Here is a 19,767-nt window from a genome sequence, read left to right as displayed (position 1 = left end):
TAACCCTGTCTACCCCAAAGGGCTAAAATAAGCAAGATGTGGTGGATTTTGGCAGTGCCGCTGGTTCTCAGGAAGGAGGGAGCACATTCCAAGAAGGGGAAGGAGGTAAGAGGAAACCTAGTCCAGGGGGCATGTTGTGGGAAAACCAAGAGATTCAGAATAGCCCCACCCTACAGCTTTCCTGTGTTATTCCCCCTTAGGTTAGGTAGAGTTGCTTTAGTCTGGCAAGATTCTGTCTACACAGCGTTAGCAAATAAAGATCTGAAGTTTGGCTCGAATGATTCTTGGTCTTCCTTGAGCTGGGCCTGACACAAATGAACTGCCAAACATGGAAGCTTTTCAGAATTCTGCTGGGTCATTTTGCCTAGGTTCAGTAAATGTAAGAAGTATAAGAACACTGACAAAAAGCAGATAATCCCCTAACTCAAGCAACACTGCTTGAGAAGCAAGAGAAGGTTGGTTAAATTCTCCTGAGTCAAATGAGTGACCTTCTGGTGTCTATTACTGAAACACTGCTCAACTCTTTGGACATCTCCTGCAGTACTAATGGGAACAGAGATGAAAGAAAGAAGCCATACCCTTTGAGTGTGTGTGTTAAAATGGAATAGGCCTCATTCTGTCCTAACAGCCAGGAACCATGCTGAGACAATGAATAGGTCTCTAGTGTTTATTTACTGCTACATAACAGAGAATCCTAACAAACTGAAGAAGCGTGGGAAAACCCAGACATATAAACCCCAAAGACTAAGGCGGGCCCGATCTGTGTCTCTTTGAATGGCCACCTAATTCCTCAGTACTACACATGCGCTTTACAGCCTGGATGGGAGCCCCCTGCTCACCATCCTCACTCATGACACATTCTGCTTGCTAGTCAATATATATAAAAAAATTAAAAGTTCTGATTATGTGTCTGTTCACTATAAGGTTAATAGCACTTTCAGGGGAATTGGGGACAGGGAGAGAGGAGATTATTACAATTTAAAAAATGTAAAGAGACAGTCACATTCTCTTTCATGAATCATTTATCCCTGATGTACAAGTTCGTGTCAACTGTCCATTGTTTAGATGATAATACAGCAGCTATCAAGAAGGATTGTTTCAAAATAAATAAATAAAATGCCAAGGCAAATACAGGTCTCCAAAGGTCCACATACTTACAGGTTTATTGAGCTTGGAATTATTTGAAGTAGGGCATACAAATGAACATGATAAATATATACTGGAAAACCTGAAAGGCATTTAAGATAGAGATATTGCTAAAACACAGTCTCCCTCTAACCAGAAATTTTACAAGCCAGGGCTGACAAGCATACCATCTGTATCATAGCTTCTGTCCACAAGTGATTTTCTAGCTCTAGTGCTCTTTGCAGGACAGTTCGAAGAATAAGCATCATGATATCACAGTTGAGAACATTCACCACATTTCTGAAAGCAGCACTGAATTCTGGAGGTGTAGGTGGTGGCAGAGCTACAAAAATGCAGACATATATTAGTGCATTACTGCCTACCTGTCATATGGTACTATGAAAGAAAGAAGTTTAAGCATTCAGGTTTAGTTGAAAGCAATGAACTGATATATAGGCAGGTATGAAGTAGAAATTATTCTTGTAAGAGGACAAAAGCAACTGTATATACTTCCTCTTATATGGTGTTTTGTGAGACATATGAACATTCTGAGATTGGGGGTCCCTTCAGACAGTCACGCATGCCCTAGTCATCTTGCATCTTGACTACTGTAATGTGGTCTACACGGGGCTGCCCTTGAAGACCACCTGGAAGCTTCAACTGGTTGAGTTTGGTGTGCAAACAGTAATGGCCATGCTTCGCAAGTTGCACTGGTTGCCAGTTTGCTTCCAGGTGCAAGTTGCTAGTTGTTACCTATAAAGCCCTACATGGCATAGGGCGTGGTTATTTGAGGGACTGCCTGTCTCCCATAGCATCTGCCTGGCCAATTCAATCTTGCAGGGTTGGAGCATTCCAGGTTCCTTCAATTAAACAATGTCACCTATCAGGACCCCAGAAGCATGCCTTTTCTATAGATGTCCCCCCAAGATCCAGTTGGCCCCAGCTCTGTTGTTTTTAAAGAGCTGTGAAGACCTGGCTGTTTACCCAGGCCTTTGGGTGAGGGAGCATGAGACCCCTTGCTTCATCATGCTTGCTATCTATGCTTGCTATCTTTTATGTTTTATTGATTTGTTTATAATTTGATTGTTGTGAGCCACCCAAAGTTGTTGACAGCTGAGCGGCATACAAGTTTATTATTATTAGTATAACAGCCCATTATTACTGCCAATCTCTCTTGCTGCTCCAATGCTTAGGTAAAAATGAAGTGTCTACTGAGTTGAGTTCAACTCCAGGTGACTTAGTGGACAATGGACACATCCATGCAGTGTTCTCAGCAACAATGTAGAAGTGGTTTACCACTGCTTTCTTTTGGGATATTGTTTACTTTGTCTAGCCCAAAGCCCTGATATTTTTTTATGGCTTTCCATCCAGGTACTAACAGAATACAACACTACTTAGTTTTATGAGATCAGCCAAGGTTGGTTAAGTGCTGACATCTAGAGACCTTTTAAGAGGAGAGGCTAGAAATTTAACCTGGCAACTTTACAAATGCAAACTACAGTATGTGCTCTATTATTGAGCTATTATTTCTTCCACTGATCTACTCCATGACAAACATTAGAACTTGCTAAGCAAATTGGTGCTATTTAATAGTGGCACTGCCAAACCTTGGTATTTAAAATGTATTAAGGTAGATCAAAAGGAACCATAATATAAATTTAGATTAAGAGCAATAATGAACAACTTATGATCATCCAGATTTTATTGCATTTTGGCTCTCATAAATCTTAGCCAGTTCTGCCAAGAGGATTGACTGGAGTTGCAGTCTAATCATATTTGTAAGGCCACATATTAACCATTCTTTATTTAGAGTAATTAATAGATAGTCCTGGAAACTAGTAAGTCTGTAATTTTACCCAGAACTACTCATCCGCTCCTATAAGATACTAACCTTTAAGTTTATATTTTGCATACTGTACTTCCAAATTAATCTTTGCGTAATAAAATTATAGGGCCAAAGCAATCACTTGGAATACAGCATACTTAGCAGAGCAATTATTTGAGGAACCACCTCTCCCCAGTGTATCTACCTGTCCCATTAAGTCCAGCCAAGAGGCATGTTCCAAGACGTGACAGTGTAGAACATCATCTGGCTTTTCTGTTGTAGCACCCACCCTTTGAACATCCTCTTCCCAGAGATTAGATTTGCTCCAACCCTACAGGCTTTTTCATAAGGCCTTAAAGATGTTCTGCCACTGGGCGTGGGAATTCAGATGTGTGGTAGAGCCTGTGCAGTGGCTATATTAATTGTTCTTGTTGGTTTTTGTTCCTGGGCTACTGATTGTGTTTGGATGGTTTTTTTTAATGTTCTTATATTGTGTGTTGTGTGTGTGTGTATTCAATAAAACATACTAATAAATAGCTTTTTAATTGTTGCTGTTTAGTTGTTAGCCCAGAGTCATGTATTTGAAATGGGTAGCCATACAAATAAATACTAAATGGCTATTAATCATGTTAATGCCAGTGCACACAATGCCTAATAGTGTAAAGGAATGTAGGAATCCCAATCTCAGCCTAATGTCTATACTTCAGCACCTAAGGAAGTCACAAAACTTCCAAGATCTCTCCAAACTCAGCCACAAATAGAGAAATGATTGTAAGGTATATATTTAGTATGTATCTTTACAAAAGCAAGCAAAGAATGAGATATAAGATCATAAGCCTCCCAGTTTCTTGTTGATAGCAAATAATTCATTTAACCAATTTCAGATCAGTACTAGGATTATAATTTCCAACTTAATATAAATAGGGCATTACAGATACATCAACTATCCCTCCATTTTATTTAATAATTCAGCTGTGATTTTTACCTTCATCTTTATTTTCTTGTACTCTTCTTTTCTTTTCCATATGTTCAGCCTGTAAAATGAGTAACTTAATTTGCTTTCTGCATACCATCATGTAGATGATGTGAATCTACCAAAAGTACTCATGAACTACTTTTTTGGGTCTCAAAAAGGGACAAAATTGAAGAAGCTGCAGCACAGGATAAACCTATAAAGTTACAACTGGAAACATAATATAAATGGCTCCCTTCTAATTTTTATAAATAAAACATTTTCCTTGGAATAGTCAAGGAGTTTGTTGTTTACACATTAAGGTTATGCAAATGAAATACAGTATAAGCATATTAAACTCCTAAAAAAAGAAGGAAGAAAGTAGGTGATAACTGCCAGCAAAGCTTATCCAGCTGTGTTGAAGTTGAGAGCCAGAGTTTTGCAGGACAGAAATGTCTGTTATGTCAATACCAACAATCACTCAGCTTCAAAGCCATGAAGCACAGAGCAAAAAATCCATTAAACAAGGGGTGGAATGAGAGAAAACAGTACTGGAAATAACTACGGTAGGCAGAATTGCACCTTCAGTTGAGGGCATTCAACTGTTTTAGTGGCGTCTTCCTAAGATGCACTCATGATTCTTATCTAGCTACACTGTACTGTGGGTTTGAGAACCTTAGGGTAAGTATGAACTTAGAGACTAGTCAAGCCATGCCAAACCAAGTATTTGGGAAAGTCTGTCAAATTTCTGCCAAGGTCTTGCCAGAGGGCCTGATAAGCAGTACTCCGTCTCCCTCCCCTCAAGGTCAAAAACTTCAAATGGCAAAGTTCCCTGAAAAGACAGAAGCAAAGTATTCTCTGCTATACTCTTTCTTGCCCCTCCCTCTCATTTACCACCAACTACCCTTTGGGTCGCCATGAGTCATATGCGACTCGGCGGCAACTAACCACCACCACCACCACCACCTCTCTTGGGGAAACACCTGGAATTTATTTATACCCTGAATGTCTACTGTATTTACAATTGATTATATTTCATGCAAGCCACTTTGGCAGAATTGTTATCCTGAAAGATGAATTATAAATAATAATAAATTGTATTAAGGAAAAAGTAAGATTTTCAGCAGCTTTTTTTTTTTTTAACTTTGATAGACATTTACCATTCATCAGGGGGAAAAAGTGATGATGCTATTTAATATGTTGAATATAACTGAACCCTTCAACATTAGATATCCAGTATTTATAAGGCTCATAAAATTTGGAAACCAATGCAGCATAACAAGTAGAGATGTCAATATAGTATCAAGAAACCTGGATTCCTATCTCACTGAATAGCCTCATTTTGTTTTTCTTCTTCTTCTTCATGTCAGATATGGCAAACTACAATGCTCAACATTCTCAGATAGTCTTACCACAGCTGTATCCAAGAAATCTGAAAGGAATTATTTTGAGAAAGGCTACTATAAGTACTGGCCACCATGTATACCAGTTTTGGTCTTCTAAAGTAGAGGATAATCAAATCAAGCTGGTTGGTTATACCTCAGCCATCCTAGAATACTAATCATTAAACAGTAGGGACAAAATATATCTATAAAAAAGTGTCTAGACTAGAACAGGGCAACATTATTTCAGCTGGGAACTTTTTTCTGTCTCTGAGGGCTGCAGGGGTGTGGCAGTGACCCCCTAACTTCGTTGAGGGATTTGTTTGTTGTTTATTTGTTCAGTCGCTTCCAACTCTTCATGACTTCATGGACCAGCCCACGCCAGAGCTTCCTGTCAAGTCGTCAGCACCCCCAGATCCCCCAAGGTCGAGTCTGTCCCCTCTAGAATATCATCCATCCATCCTGCCCTTGGTCAGCCCCTCTTCCTTTTGCCTTCCACTTTCCCTAGCATCAGCATCTTCTCCAGGGTATCTTTCTTCTCTTCACTGAGGGAACAGGGCAGAATTTCCCATTTTGCATTTTGGGAAGATCAGCCGAACAGGTGCACAATATCCATCAGAGACTTAACATGCCTGTTTTACTTACATGGGGAGAAAAGGCAAAAATTTGGGCCACCACAATTAAGTAGTCCACTGTTGAATTTCAGCAACAGGGTCAAGGCTTGGGGCCCCATAAAAAGAGTCAAGGAATCAGGTTTCACCTGCAGGCTGTTATGTTGCCCATCCCTGATAAGACAAAGGAAGTCTAGAAACTGAAACTGTAGACAGTAAATTGTTTTTGCTATTCAGTTTGACTATTTTCACTTAGGAAAAAATCTGAAAAGTCCCCCAAAAATTACTTTTATATATATGTTGCTTATTTATTGTTGGATGGGTTTCTAAGGCAATTATTGTGAACCACCAGAAGTCATTTTGGAGTATGGTAGTATAGAAAAAAAAATAAGCAAATAAATGTGTTTTTCAGTGATAAAAGTAGATCACTTATATTTCACAGTGATTTTAATTAGCATTCTTCTTTCTCTGCCTCTTGCCTAACAAATTTACTTAGCTTGTAGAACAAATGCATGTCAACGTCATAACTTCATATTTTCATGTTATGTTTTCTTTTCTTACCTTACTATGCTGAGTCTTGGTATAATGGTAAAAAAATACATTGTACTCCTTGAGGCATTCTTCCTTCAATTCATAAACTCCATGGCTTGATACACCGGGCTTTCTTTATTTAAATAAAAAAGTTTATCTTCAAATCAAACTGCAACTATTTAACAATTATTTATAATAAAAGAAAATACTATTACTTTCATTATAAACATTAAAGAGAACCCCCCAAAAGTTTGGGTAGGTATCTAAAATTAAGAACAGCCCTGCTAAATCAGACCAAAAGCCTACATATCCAACTCTTATTTTCAAAAGTATCCCACCAGATGCTTATGCAGAGGTGTCTGCCGGATGGTGGTGGTGCAACAAGGGGAAGCCAATAATGAAACAAGCACTGCACCACTACAATAGAAACTCTGCCCCTTTCGTATGCACATTGTGATGTCACATGCAGATACACAGGGGCAGAGTTTGTGTTGCAAGACTAGTTTCATCATTTTCACAAAACCTTTAGATTTTGCAGATGCCTCTGTGCCTATGGGAAACCAGAAAACTCCTTCATCAATGTACTTGGCAACTGGTACTCAGTGCTACGCTGCCTCTGATCCTGAAAGTAATGTGTAGTCATCATAACTAGCATTTACTGACAGCCTTGTCTTTCATGAGAACATAGTACGTGCTGTAGAATATGCCACAGAACGCAAAAGCTCCTTTCCAGGCAAGCCAATTCAGGTAATACATTTCTTTGATATCTATCTATCTATCTATCTATCTATCTATCTATCTATCTATCTATCTATCTATCTAATCTATCTATCGCCAAGTGCATCAAATGTTTCAGTACAGAGATGGATAAAGATCTACAATAACCTGAGCACAGTTCTGCATGCTTGCTTTTGATGAAAACTGGAAGGCAAATGTATCTCAAATGTGCAACACAACTATATTATTATTAGATCTTTATTCTACCTTTTTATATATATAATTCAAGGTGGCAAACATATTGTTACCGTTTTCCCCGTAACACCAACCCTGTGAGGTGGGTTGGGCTGAGAAAGAGCGACTGGCCCAAGGTCACCCAGCCGGCATTCGTGCTTAAGGGAAACCTAGAATTAGAACTCACCTTCTCCTGGGTTCTAGGCCAGCCCTTTAACCACTACACCAAACTGGCTCTCTGTAACTATTCATTTAAAAGGAACAAGCACTTACTTGAACACGGCCACTTTGTGGATCACCTTCTCCAAACCAGTCTCATTGTTTTCCTATTAAGACATGTAGCATGCAAGGCATTAACAAAATAGGCTGATGAAAAATAGTAAATTAAAACCAGATCAAGAGAGCAGCACATCAAATCATGATCATTTCTGTTGAGATGCAAAACATCCTCATCAGGCTTACACACTGTATTTGCTGATGAATCGTGTGATTAAGTTTTCTGATACTTCTCTCTCTCCATAGTAATCTCCTTCCAGTCCCTACCAAGGAAATAATATAGATGAAATAGGCTGAGAGGGGAGATTGAAATGAAGAGCTTTTGTGTGTACAGGTAATCCTCAGTTAACAATGGCACCTAGGACCAGAATTGCTGTCACTAAGCAATGCAGTCATAAAGCACGATGTCACATGACTGTGCTGCTTAGTGACAGCAATTCCAGCACTCCCAGCTGCTGTTGTAAAGCGAATCTGCGGGTTGTTAAGCGAGGACATCACATGGTCGCCATTTGTGACCTCCTCCTGGCTTCCCCATTGACTTTGCTTGTTGGAAGCAAGCAAAGAAGGTCACAAATGGCAACCATGTGACTGTGGGATGCTGTGATGTTGTAATTGTGAGCCAGTCACCCAGATCACGATCACATGACCATGGGGACCCTGCAATGGCTGGAACTCCAAGGACTGGCTGTAAGTACCATTTGTTTAGTGCCACTGCAAGTTTGAATGGTCGCTGAACAAGTGGTCATTAAGCGAGGTTCATCTATAGTCTCTGAAAAAATCAAGAAACATAGCCTTGAAAGGTGAATTATAATCTTCCTTTTCTTGTGGAAGGGTAAACTGAGTGGGATTAAAAGAAAAAAATACAGCGTACAGCAGGATGAGTGGCTGCTTTCATTTCAGCAGAAATACATATGGCAAAAGTCTCTACCTAAGGTTGTTTCTACAGAGACATATGTATCTAGTCTATAGACTGAACATATTTCTGATTAGCTTTGATGGTTAAATGGTGGCTTGGCAATTTCAAGAGTGCAGTGTTTGTTGATTAGGCCACCAAAGTAGCAGGTACACCTGTGGAACATGCTGGGATAAAGAGAATTAAGAGATTCTACTACATTCAGAAGAGAAGAAGAGAATATAGAGGACCTTGCATTTCTCATGCTAGAGTCTGGATTCTGATTTTCTCCTGAAAGGGGATGGGGGGAGATTCGGATGAGGAATATGAGTGTGTTTTCTTGCCCTGCTGTTTTGCAGGTAGGCCTTGTTTAGTGACCACAACTGGGACCTGCAATTCAGTTGTTAAGCGAAGCAGTCACTAAGTGAAACATGATTTTACAATCTTACTTGAGCTTTCCTTTGCCTTCCAGACCTGTGAAGATCATAAATGCTGACTGATGGTAAAGTTACTTTTTTCACCACTGTCGTATATGCAAACAGTTGCTAAACAAGGCAGTCACTAAACAAAACTACCTGTACTAAGTTCAGAAAGAATGGTATGGTAAGAATATATAAAAAAGGAATTTGTATTTGAAGAAAGTTACATGTTTCCTGCTTTTTGACAAAAAAGGCTTTTCTGGATACTATTCCATACAGGTACTCCTCATTTAGTGACCACAATTGGGACTGGCAACTCTGTCGCTAAGTGCTGTGGTCACTAAGTGGAAAATCACTGTGACAGACTAACATCACTTCCCATTTGGTCTTTAAGTGAGTCACCATGGTCATTAAGTGAAACATCTTGTGACTGTGACTTATGATTTAAACTTGTTGCAAGCTGGTTGGGAAGTATGCAAATGGCGATCACATGACTGTGGGACACTGCCACAGTCGTTAAATGCAAGGACTGGTCACAAAGCTGGGTTTTTTTTTTACACCACTGTAACATTGAACGGTCACTAAATGAGGCACTCAGTAAGTGAGGACTATCTGTCCCAGAGAAGATAACCTACATCTACAAATATTCATGCTAACTCATGTATCTGGCAGGGATGCTACCAATGCAGCAACAATCAAATGACACCACAGAAGAAGAATAAAGGAAGTGATAAAGCTTAATTCACTTGGTTCTAAAAAGAATCAAACTTCTTTGAAATTTTCATCAAGTAGATCTTAAAGGTCTACTTTTCTTCATGCAGACTTCATATTGCAAAGCTTGATGTAAAACAACGTAAGTGGCAGATACTAATGTATTTGTGAAACTCTCAGTGAATGATTTCCCTATTGGTGTCCATCTTAGGGAAGAGCTGATTTATTATTACTATTGTTCTTTGTCATTTTTATTTCTATCATTGTTTTTATAATTTTAATGCATTATATCCCACCAGAGCCTTTTGAACTGGACGGGCTATAAAAACTGTAAAATTAATAAACAGGTAAAATGTGCAGAAATACAGACATATAGATGGAGCTGACTATAACAATCACTAAAGAGTAAAGATTTGAACATGCGTGTTTACACATTTCTGTCCCAAAAAAAAAGTAAATTACAGCAAGAGTACATAAGAAGAGAGGCAAAGAAAAGAAATTACTCACATCTTTAGGCAAAGATTTTGCTATAGCACTATGTGCCATTGGCTCAATGCAGAGCAGATGGATAATTTCTCGCATTGTCACATAATCTTTTGTCACATTACTTACTCCTGGGACGTATCTTTCTCCTAATAAGGAAAACAAAAAACCCAAGCAATTACTACAATCTCTCTCTCTCTCTCTCTCTCACACACACACACACACACACACACACACACACACTAATATAGTGGAGTGCACTCCTATATATTCAAGGAATCAAACTATAAGACCAAGAGTTCAGTAGAGGAACAGTTCTTCAAAACTAGCATAAAACGTTCCAAGACTTTGAACAAATCATAACAAATTCTGGAATACAACACAGAGAAGCAGTTTCACTTAGTACTGCAATGTTAAAAACATTGTTCTATTTTTCTTACAAAAAAATCAGTATCAGTAAACTAGTGGTTTTTCTTCCCTTCTTTCCTTAATTTCTTTCTCTCTCTTCTGTAATAATCTCACCAAAAGCATTTCTTTCTCTAGTTTCAGGTGAAAGGCTGACTCTTTCTGTATGTGCAGTTGTCCAAACCGATTGTGAACACAGAGTTTCACAAGATGTACCAATATGCCAGACAGGCCCTTAACTGGAGACAATCAACCATACATCGATAGTGTAGGGCAGTTAGTAATAGCGCTAAACCGATGGTCCAGATGATGACATTCAGCCACAGTACTTGTGCAAGAGTAATTGTGGCTCATAATTAATTCAGCAAGACTTGTAATAAATGCACCATCTAACACTCTCACATTAACATAATTTCTTTCAAATCCTGAATCCAAGTTTTAGTGAGGCACAGCTGTTTAATAGGTTTAATAAGATTATTTTGTTCTATTTTCAACAATACTGTTTTTACAAGTAGCAAAAAGAAAAAATCCAAAGGGGAAAATATTCCCATCTTTTCTGTAAGTTGTAATTTCTTACCTACAACATAGATAAGAACTTGAAGCATCTCTTCTATTAATGTGTTACATTGCTTATTGAAATCCTGTAAGATTAAAACAAATCACATTCTTGAAACATGACTGATTGAAATGCTATAAAACTATTTATGGATTAATCAGCAAAGGAACTCAGACTTTGAATTTCATGTCGTCCAGTTATGCTGCAAGTCGCAACAGAAGATCTTGGGGGGCAGAGGGTGTGCGTGTACGGGAACCAAAAAGTGTGTTTCGAATATGAAACAAACACATTGTGCATTAGTGTTCTGAAGTATTGTTCCATGAATTTTGGTAGAAGAGTATCGTAATATTTGGCCTGTTCCAGTTTTGGCAAAAAATATTACATAGGGAGTTCGTACGGATTTCTACATAATTTGGTTTACAACAGTAAAATGAACAGAATAGTCTGTTTACCTGGTCTTTGGTTGGTACAGTCTTCTTGAAGACATTAAGCAATTCATACCGTTGGAGGACAAGCAAAAGGAAACTATTTGGATCCATAAATGCTGCCCCAACCTATGAGATACAAGTACCAGAAATAGTACTGCAGAATAACAGAAGGGATACACAAGGAGCAGTTACTAGAAGGTCAGACATATTCACCTGCAAGAGGATTATGTCCTTATCATACATCTCTTCTCTACATTTAACATCCTGATAATAAAACATCTGAAAGGAAAAAAAAGTCGATGAACACATTTTCATATACGGAGTTGAGTTTTTTTTAATACAAACACAGAACTAGACTTTCAATCCGGGCAACCAGTTCAAAAACGTCCAAAATAAATAGAGTCCAAATTCTTTAGCATCTGAAACTGCGCAAGAGGAAGCTGGCTTCAAGACAAGAGTAGAGGCAGTTATCACCAAAAGTGATCTCCACCTATTCTCTCATGGCCCGTGCCCAATAATATCTCTCACTTTCTCTGTGGAATAGCTTTTCTCGTTGCCGAAAGACTGTGCAATGAATGAATGCCTGTACCCAAATAAAATGCTCAGACTCCAAATCAAAGTTTAAGTTCTGATTTTATGTAGAATAGAGTGCAAACAGAAAGAAAGCTGAGGATGAGAAAAGTGCGCCGAACGTCAAACTAAACAGCCCCATTACAAAGAGCGTCCCACCCCCCACCCCCTTCAATCATCTCAACCCCACATTCCCAGGTGCTCCTAGCGAGCTCTGCTGATCAACGGGCAAAAAGACCTTGACATTAAAAAGATGACCCAAACACATTCCTGCTTGGCACAGAGAGATACAGCTTTCAGTACAAGGTTTATCAGCAGCACCCTCCCAGCCAGGAACACGCGTCAACACTCTGGCATGCGAACCGTTACGATGTACAAACACATTGAAACGATGAACTTGACAGACTGTTTGATTATGTTGCATGGTCTGGGAGGTCCGGGAGGGTTACGATTATTTGATAGAAGCAGCGGTGCTGAAAGGGCAAGAGAAAAATGCAGAGTGCTGAAGGGAGGGGCAAATTGGTGATGGAAGCCATGAGCTGAAGATGGGGACATGCTGAACTGGAGGGAGAAGAGAGAGGAGGAGAAAAGACCATGGAAGCGGTGGACAGAGGGAAATACAGGGGGAGATGGGGCAGGCTGCTGTAGGGAAATGAAGATTGGTAATTTGAGACCAATTTCCCTCTTCTGGCTTCCATATTCTTTCTTTGTAATATATCCCCCCCGTCTCTCTCCCTCTCTCATTCAGTTTGTATGCCACTGATTCCCAAACACTCTTGGCAGCTAATGATCAAGATAATAAATAAACCCACCCATAATATAAATAAAATTAACAATATTAAGTTAATAAACAGAAAATATGTAAAGTCAAGTGCCTGCCAGATTCCAACCTTCACTGGCAACATGCTTTCCTCCTGTACTAGCTGGAACAACCAGGTCTTAAGCTGCTGTCCTGAAATCTAGGAGAGAGCAAGCAGACCAGATCGCCGTGGGAAGGGAATTCCAGTGTATGGGGACAGTGACTAAAACGCCCACTCCAACCACTCCAAGGTCCCATCTGATGACAACAGGGAGATTACTCTATTTGATCGGATTGGCAGATGAATAGGGGAGGATATATATACACATATACACGCATATACAGTATTTGTATACCATACACACATACAATATATGTAGCAATTTTCTATTTAATTGAGCCTTTTCAAATGCAAATATGTGCACATATTTTCCATTTATCTCACAGTCTGTATTTTCTGTTAACGTTATGTATTTAGTTATCTCACCAGTCATATTCAATATCTGTAATTAGGAAACATGTATTTTGATTTTAAATTTTGAATATGTTAGCACTATAATCTAACCTTGTACTAGTTTGCATCTATTTCTTCTGAGACCCGACCGAACTCTGTATCCCAAATTTTAGAAGGAAGAAGCTGACTATTTTATATGATATTTAGAACGCTTTCATTCTCTTTTTCCACTGAGAAAGGCTTCAGAGCAGCCTACAAAGATCAATAATGATTTTCCAAGATTGGCATAAGAGGAAAAGATATTAGACGAGGGAAGCTGCAACATTCTTATCACAATAATCTGGGATGGAGTGACATTTTGACATTCATATTTTATTATGGCCAGGGCCAGGAATATGAAACACTAGTAAAGAGAGTAAAATAAAACACTGGATGAATCAAGGTTGTCAACAGATAACTTGAGTTACAACTGTGGGAGACCTTGCATTAGTTGGTGCCTCGTTTTCATTGCCACTGCCCAATATCTTGCTACACTCTGGGTTATGGAGGATTTGAAGTCTGAGAAAAGTAAACTCATACAAGTTATCTGTTCTTCCAAGGTGCTGATGAAGCAGAGGTAAGATGTCTGCCTTACAGAGATCACAATAGATACCATAGTAAAATAACACAAGTAGAGCTGTTTCCATATCCCTGGCTCCACAGGAGCAAGCACATTTCTCACACGGGATTTTAGAAAATCTTCCCTGTAAGGCAGAAATATTATGCCTAGCCCCTCAAAAGCTTTCCTCAACTTGTAAAATGTAAGTGAAGAGAGGTAAGTGGCCACTTCTCAGAAGCCCTTTGCCACCCAGGTCCTGCTTCCCTGTGCCAAGCTACTTACTTCCGTCTGAACCTCAATATAGGTTACTCTTTGCAAACAAACCCTACTGATATCCCACATATCATTTATTTTTGTTCTTTGACATTGTTTCAGCTTGATGGAAAGCCATCAGCCAATAATAGCAGGAATAAACTTGAGAGGAAAAATTGGAGCTTTAGCCAATAATAAAACATCAGCCTCCATGCACTGACCTCAATTTGTTTCTAACCTAAGAAGGGCATTAGCTACCCCAATCTGTACAGCAAGTATATATCTCAGAAATTTGGTTTGACCCATCTCAAAAGCACCTTTCCTGACATAAAGACCCGCTTGGGTTCCATAAAATACTTGGGCTTGGAAGTATTTTATGGCAGCAGTACAATTCATCCTCTTTAGTAAAAGAAAAAAAAAGTTTAATGGTTGTTGCAGATCTTGACAACAACCGGGAGACATAATCATGGTAAGCTCTCCATATTCTCATGAAAAACTGCTCTTGATATTTAAAAGAGCAAACCTGTTTAACTGGGCTCCCCTCTATATTCCACTTTTGTATTTTGTCCCTTTTAGTAAATAGCAAATAATCTAGAAAGGAGACAAGGACTGATGATCTCCACTCAGCTGAACTGATAGGATGCCCTTGCTTTATTTATTTTAAACAAACAATTTTATTTATGGACAAAAGGCCCAAAAAGATTTAATTATTTACTGTACATATATGCTGTCCCAATCTAAAACCTTGTCTCTGTCCCTGCTGCAGCCTAATCAAATGGCTTTGGGTTGAAAGCCAGGGAGAAATAAGGCTCAAGGAAACTATTCTCCGTAAAACTGGTGGTGGCCTTGAAGGTAAGTATGAAGTAAAATTTAGCCCATTAAGTTGCATGGAATAAATAAATGTATTACGAAATGTAGGAGGCAAGCTTCTACTTGTGAAAACTAAGGTATTCATGGTAATTTGGGGAATACCTGGCTGATTAGAGACAGTCCATTCCTTCTCCACATTTCTGCAGCAACCTGAGCAACCAACGTGAGGCAGCGCAAAGGATATTCTACCAACAGCTGCACTTGGAATTCTTTCTAAAAATAACAGAAAATATTACTTTTTAAAACAATTGTAGGTTGCATAATCATAACCAGCAGATAAGCCACTGCAAACTAATATCCTTCCTGTCTGAAGATGACTCGATTGGAAAATAACCTGGATCGATTGCTGAAGATGACTTTCCCTTCCCCAAAACTCAAGATGACCAGATAACACAGCCACATTCCCCATACCCTCCTCAGATTTTTCTAGATTTTGACCACAACTGTACACATTAAGAAATCAACAACTGTTCTTTTGTGACAAAGATACAGAATAAACATTGGGGTACTGTTTCTTGGGTTTTGGCTATTACACTGTGGCATAACACAAGTCATTGTTTTGTCCTCAATGTTATTTAAAATTTATATGAAACTATACATAATGTCACTGGGGAATTTAGAGTAAGCTTTTATCAATATACTATTCACCCCCTTGAAACAGGTGTGACCATCTATGTCTGCGGCCAGTGCCTAGATGCAGGGATGTGCTGAACTAGGAAAAGGAAACTGAATCCTGGTAAGTCAAGATTCAATGAAAAGTGGCACTCAAGCCTGGGAAAAGTTTTGTGGATCTATTTCTAACCCACAGGGGAAGGGTTGCATTTTCTCTGCAGGAAGATGTTCATCGTATGAGGATGCTTGTCTGTTCCTCTCTCTCACTAAAGGCCCAAGCATCTAACAGTGCCTTTTAGCAGTTTGGGCTGGTAAGATACTTTCAACCTTCCTTGGCCATAATGCATGGGCTACATGAGTCCGTCCTCTGGTTTACAATGCAGAATAATTTCAAGACTGGACTTCTTCTCTGCAACCGTAGGTGGAACTGTAGTCAAGACTGCCTATGAACCTAGTGTGGAATGCAGAACTAGTCCTTTACTAATAGCTCATTGCTATTCTGTATTTATTTAGCACTTTTCCTTCAGAGAGCTCAAAGCAGAGCATACTATGCTTCCTCCTTTGATTGTATCCAGTTGTATCACTGTAACAATTAAAGCAGATTAAGTTTAGAGATAGTGGTTGGCAGTAAGGAGCTTTATATCTAGGTAGTGAATTTAAACTGGAATAGGAATAAAAAGACCTAACACACTAGCCACTCCACTACTCTGTCACACTGACTGAACTGCAGGAGGTACTTACAGATGAAAAAAATTCTTGGAGTCTTGAAATTATTCCAGTTTTGCTCAACTGTATGTGCAGACCTAGAAAATACATTGCCAGAGATTTTAGTTTTAATTAAGGGAGAGATACAAGAACCACTGCTTTAATTGCCATGCATTTCAAAATTACTTATCAAGAGGTAATTTAAAACACTATGCAAGGTTGTTCACATCAGACATACGTTTGCCAACAAGTGATTAAGAGGTTGCAGCACTAACGAAGATAAGCATTTTAAGGCTACATCTGGGAGACAAAAAACATTAATAATGAAACTGTGAACAATATGGCAGAACAAAGGAGAGAGAAAAATATTTTTTTCACAAAATGTATAGTTGTAATTTGATGACATAAAATACTGTTATTATTATTTGGCTCTTAAGCCCCATAAATCACATTTATAGAGGTCCACCCGCCAGTAATAGCCATGATAATAACTATACTTAAATAGAACCTGCAACTCCAGAAACCTGAGGCCTCATTTTTATTAAACCTGACCAGACTTAAAAGGAAAACTCAATTCTCAGCAACTGATAACCAACAGACACTTACCAGCTAGCATCCTAGACAATGGGAGATGAATGCTAACAGGATCTGTCGATACCTTGAAGCGCTTGCTTTCCAAAGTATGGCCACATAAATTGATCACTCTTTTGTCCCATGAATAATTACTTGTAGAGTTGCTGCACCTCATTACTGCTGCATGGCACTCCTTATAAGCTGTAACCAAGAGCTCTTCCTGGAAATGACAGTATTTTTACAACTATAGTTAAAGGTATGTATAGCACTGGATTTGTGCTATAATCATAGTAGCTGTGTTTCTGCAATTAAATTAGGCTCATATGTGCATCAGTGATTAAAAGTAAAAGCGTGGAGCATTAAATTGTAACAAGGCTTTAACTGTCCTGTACCTGTTACTTATTCTGCTAAAAGCAAGCCACGTTTCTGTGAATTCTAGCCAAAAACAACAACAATTTTCTGATATTTTGTTCTTAAAGCAACATATCTACTTAGCTACAGTCTGGGAAATGCAAAGCTTGATAATCCACAATGCTAGAATTTATCAAGAAATAATAGTTGCATTTTCTGTAGAGATTTGTAAGACATTAAGAGATACCATTCCAGAAAAATAAGTAGCACTCAGATTTATAAACAATTCGTTTTACACAAAACAGCTACCAAAATCAGACTCTACGTGTAAAATATCCAAGCAAGTTAGCAGCCTGACAGTAAAGAAAGGGTTGTTTTCTTTTTCTTGAATAAAAGTAATTCCAGAGTCCTTTCAAAATTGACTGCTTTTGACATTTAATTTTTCAGAATTCCCAAGAGGAAAAAAATTGGGTTACAATAGAAAGGTCAGGTTGATCAGGCTCAGGGACAGGAGCCTGCTTGTAAGAAACTTCAATTATTCAGATCACTCCAAGCCTTTTCTACTATGCAGCTTACATCACAGGCACACCACTCCTGAAACATCAAGAGAATGTTCTTCAACTGCATCTGGATTGTAATGGCTGCTTCCCAGTCAGGATCCACCTCAATATGCTGCCTAATTTGTCGCTTTATCTCCTCCATTCCCTGTAACAAACCCACAGGTAACTCAATTCAGAATAGCTCAGAGAGGTTTTAAGACCATAAGCTTAAACAACGTAGGAAGGAAGTGTCAGTTTTGAATTGAGGCAATTTTTATTTTGAGTTAAATGTGACTATGCAATAGGGTATGTTATATTATAATTGCATGCTTGCAGAATTCATAGTTATATTGAAAAAAAGTTAACTTACAGTCTCTTAAGCAGAGTTCCTTAGAACCATTTTAGATCATATGAATGCAAAACAATAATGAAGTACAGAGTACAGCTACACTGGAGTATACTATCAGCCATCGTACTAGTTATCATTTGAGTGTAATAAGAAGTACAGATTATGTACTATACCTGCATACAAGTAAGAATCTTCAGGAAAGACTGGAACCCTTCCAAAAATTGTTCTCGCAATTTATCTGTCCACACAGTAGGCTTACTGATTAAAATATATCTATTGTAAGAAATAAACATTTTTTTAAAATGTACAGTAGTACCACAGCATGAACTGTTGAACAGTTGATGATACTAATTTTGTCCATGAGATGATTATCATCTTGGGAGACTTGACACATGGCACAAGACAGAAATGACTTTCTTTGCAGTATACAGGAAAGAACTATGACTGGTAACAGGGTCAGCGAGAAAAATAATCTTCTCCACTGCCACTACACTGCTTCAATAAATGGTTCCAGAATAATCTAACACATTTGTTGAACATGGTTTTAAAGTGCTGGGTTTAAGATACCATTCAGTTTAAGCACAACACACTTTGTTAAGATTTGCCTAACATTATAGCTGCGCATCTGCAATATGGGTCGTAAAATTTTCCAGCTGATCATGCAAGCACTGCTGATATCCAAAGTGCTAGTCTTTGTAGATCTAATTTGTACATCAATATGTAAAGTCGAGTATAGAAGAATACCAATGTTTTAAATAAATAGGCAGATGACAGTTAAGAAAGATATTTGCAAGATGAAGTACTACTTTTCATAAATAGGAAAACTTACCTAAGATCATATATGACTGCATACACTCGGCTCAATTTCTCTTGGCTATAACCCTGGAAATTGAATTTGCCATTTTTATCCAAATGTTTTGGTAGCTCTTCTAGAAGTGTCTCTGTTATGACTGTGATGACATTTTGCTCTTCAATAAGATGGCGGGCCTGAGAAGGAAAATGCATTCAAAATCTAAAACACATAAAACTTTATCTTTATTCCACACCCTATTCACGTAAGAACAAAGTACTAAAAAAAAAAGATGTGGTTTGCATTAACATAACAATCTGTCTCTGTACTTCCTGTTCATGCCTTTTAAATGGCATGGTGAACTAGCTACGTTGAATGGCTGCATTCAAATCAGTCATTTTTTGCTGTGACATAGTTATTAGAGAGGGACGCGGTGGCGCTGCGGGTTAAACCGCTGAGCTGTCGATTGGAAGGTCGGCGGTTCGAAACCGCGCAGCGGGGTGAGCTCCCGTTGCTCGTCCCAGCTTCTGCACACCAAGCAGTTCGAAAACATGCAAATGTGAGTAGATTAATTGGTACCGCTTCGGCGGGAAGGTAACGGCGTTCCGTGAGTCATGCTGGCCACATGACCCGGAAGTGTCCTCTGGACAACGCCGGCTCCAAGGCTTTGAAACGGAGATGAGCACCTCCCCCTAGAGTCGGACACGACTGGACTTTACGTCAAGGGAAACCTTTACCTTTACCTATAGTTATTAGAA

General features: G+C 38.8%; 1 protein-coding gene across 2 annotated transcripts in view; it reads right to left on the bottom strand.

Moving 5' to 3' along the window:
• Positions 1–19,767, bottom strand: part of UBR1 (ubiquitin protein ligase E3 component n-recognin 1) — a 74,064-nt gene that overhangs the window by 33,076 nt on the left and 21,221 nt on the right. For both annotated transcript variants that reach the window (XM_063289877.1, XM_063289876.1), the window contains exons 12-25: positions 19,049–19,206; positions 18,393–18,492; positions 17,908–18,036; positions 17,014–17,200; positions 16,444–16,505; positions 15,193–15,303; positions 11,761–11,826; positions 11,572–11,673; positions 11,141–11,204; positions 10,183–10,307; positions 7,651–7,703; positions 6,457–6,559; positions 3,936–3,984; positions 1,314–1,468 (exon numbers count right to left, since the gene is read on the bottom strand). In XM_063289877.1, the coding sequence (XP_063145947.1) occupies positions 1,314–1,468; positions 3,936–3,984; positions 6,457–6,559; positions 7,651–7,703; positions 10,183–10,307; positions 11,141–11,204; positions 11,572–11,673; positions 11,761–11,826; positions 15,193–15,303; positions 16,444–16,505; positions 17,014–17,200; positions 17,908–18,036; positions 18,393–18,492; positions 19,049–19,206 (1,464 nt within the window). The remainder of the gene's footprint in view (positions 1–1,313; positions 1,469–3,935; positions 3,985–6,456; positions 6,560–7,650; positions 7,704–10,182; positions 10,308–11,140; positions 11,205–11,571; positions 11,674–11,760; positions 11,827–15,192; positions 15,304–16,443; positions 16,506–17,013; positions 17,201–17,907; positions 18,037–18,392; positions 18,493–19,048; positions 19,207–19,767) is intronic.

This window comes from Candoia aspera, chromosome 1 (assembly GCF_035149785.1).
Source record: "Candoia aspera isolate rCanAsp1 chromosome 1, rCanAsp1.hap2, whole genome shotgun sequence".
Classification (NCBI taxonomy): domain Eukaryota; kingdom Metazoa; phylum Chordata; class Lepidosauria; order Squamata; family Boidae; genus Candoia; species Candoia aspera.
The sequence above is the reverse complement of the archived record's forward strand: the minus strand, read 5'-3'. Positions and strand labels throughout refer to the sequence as shown.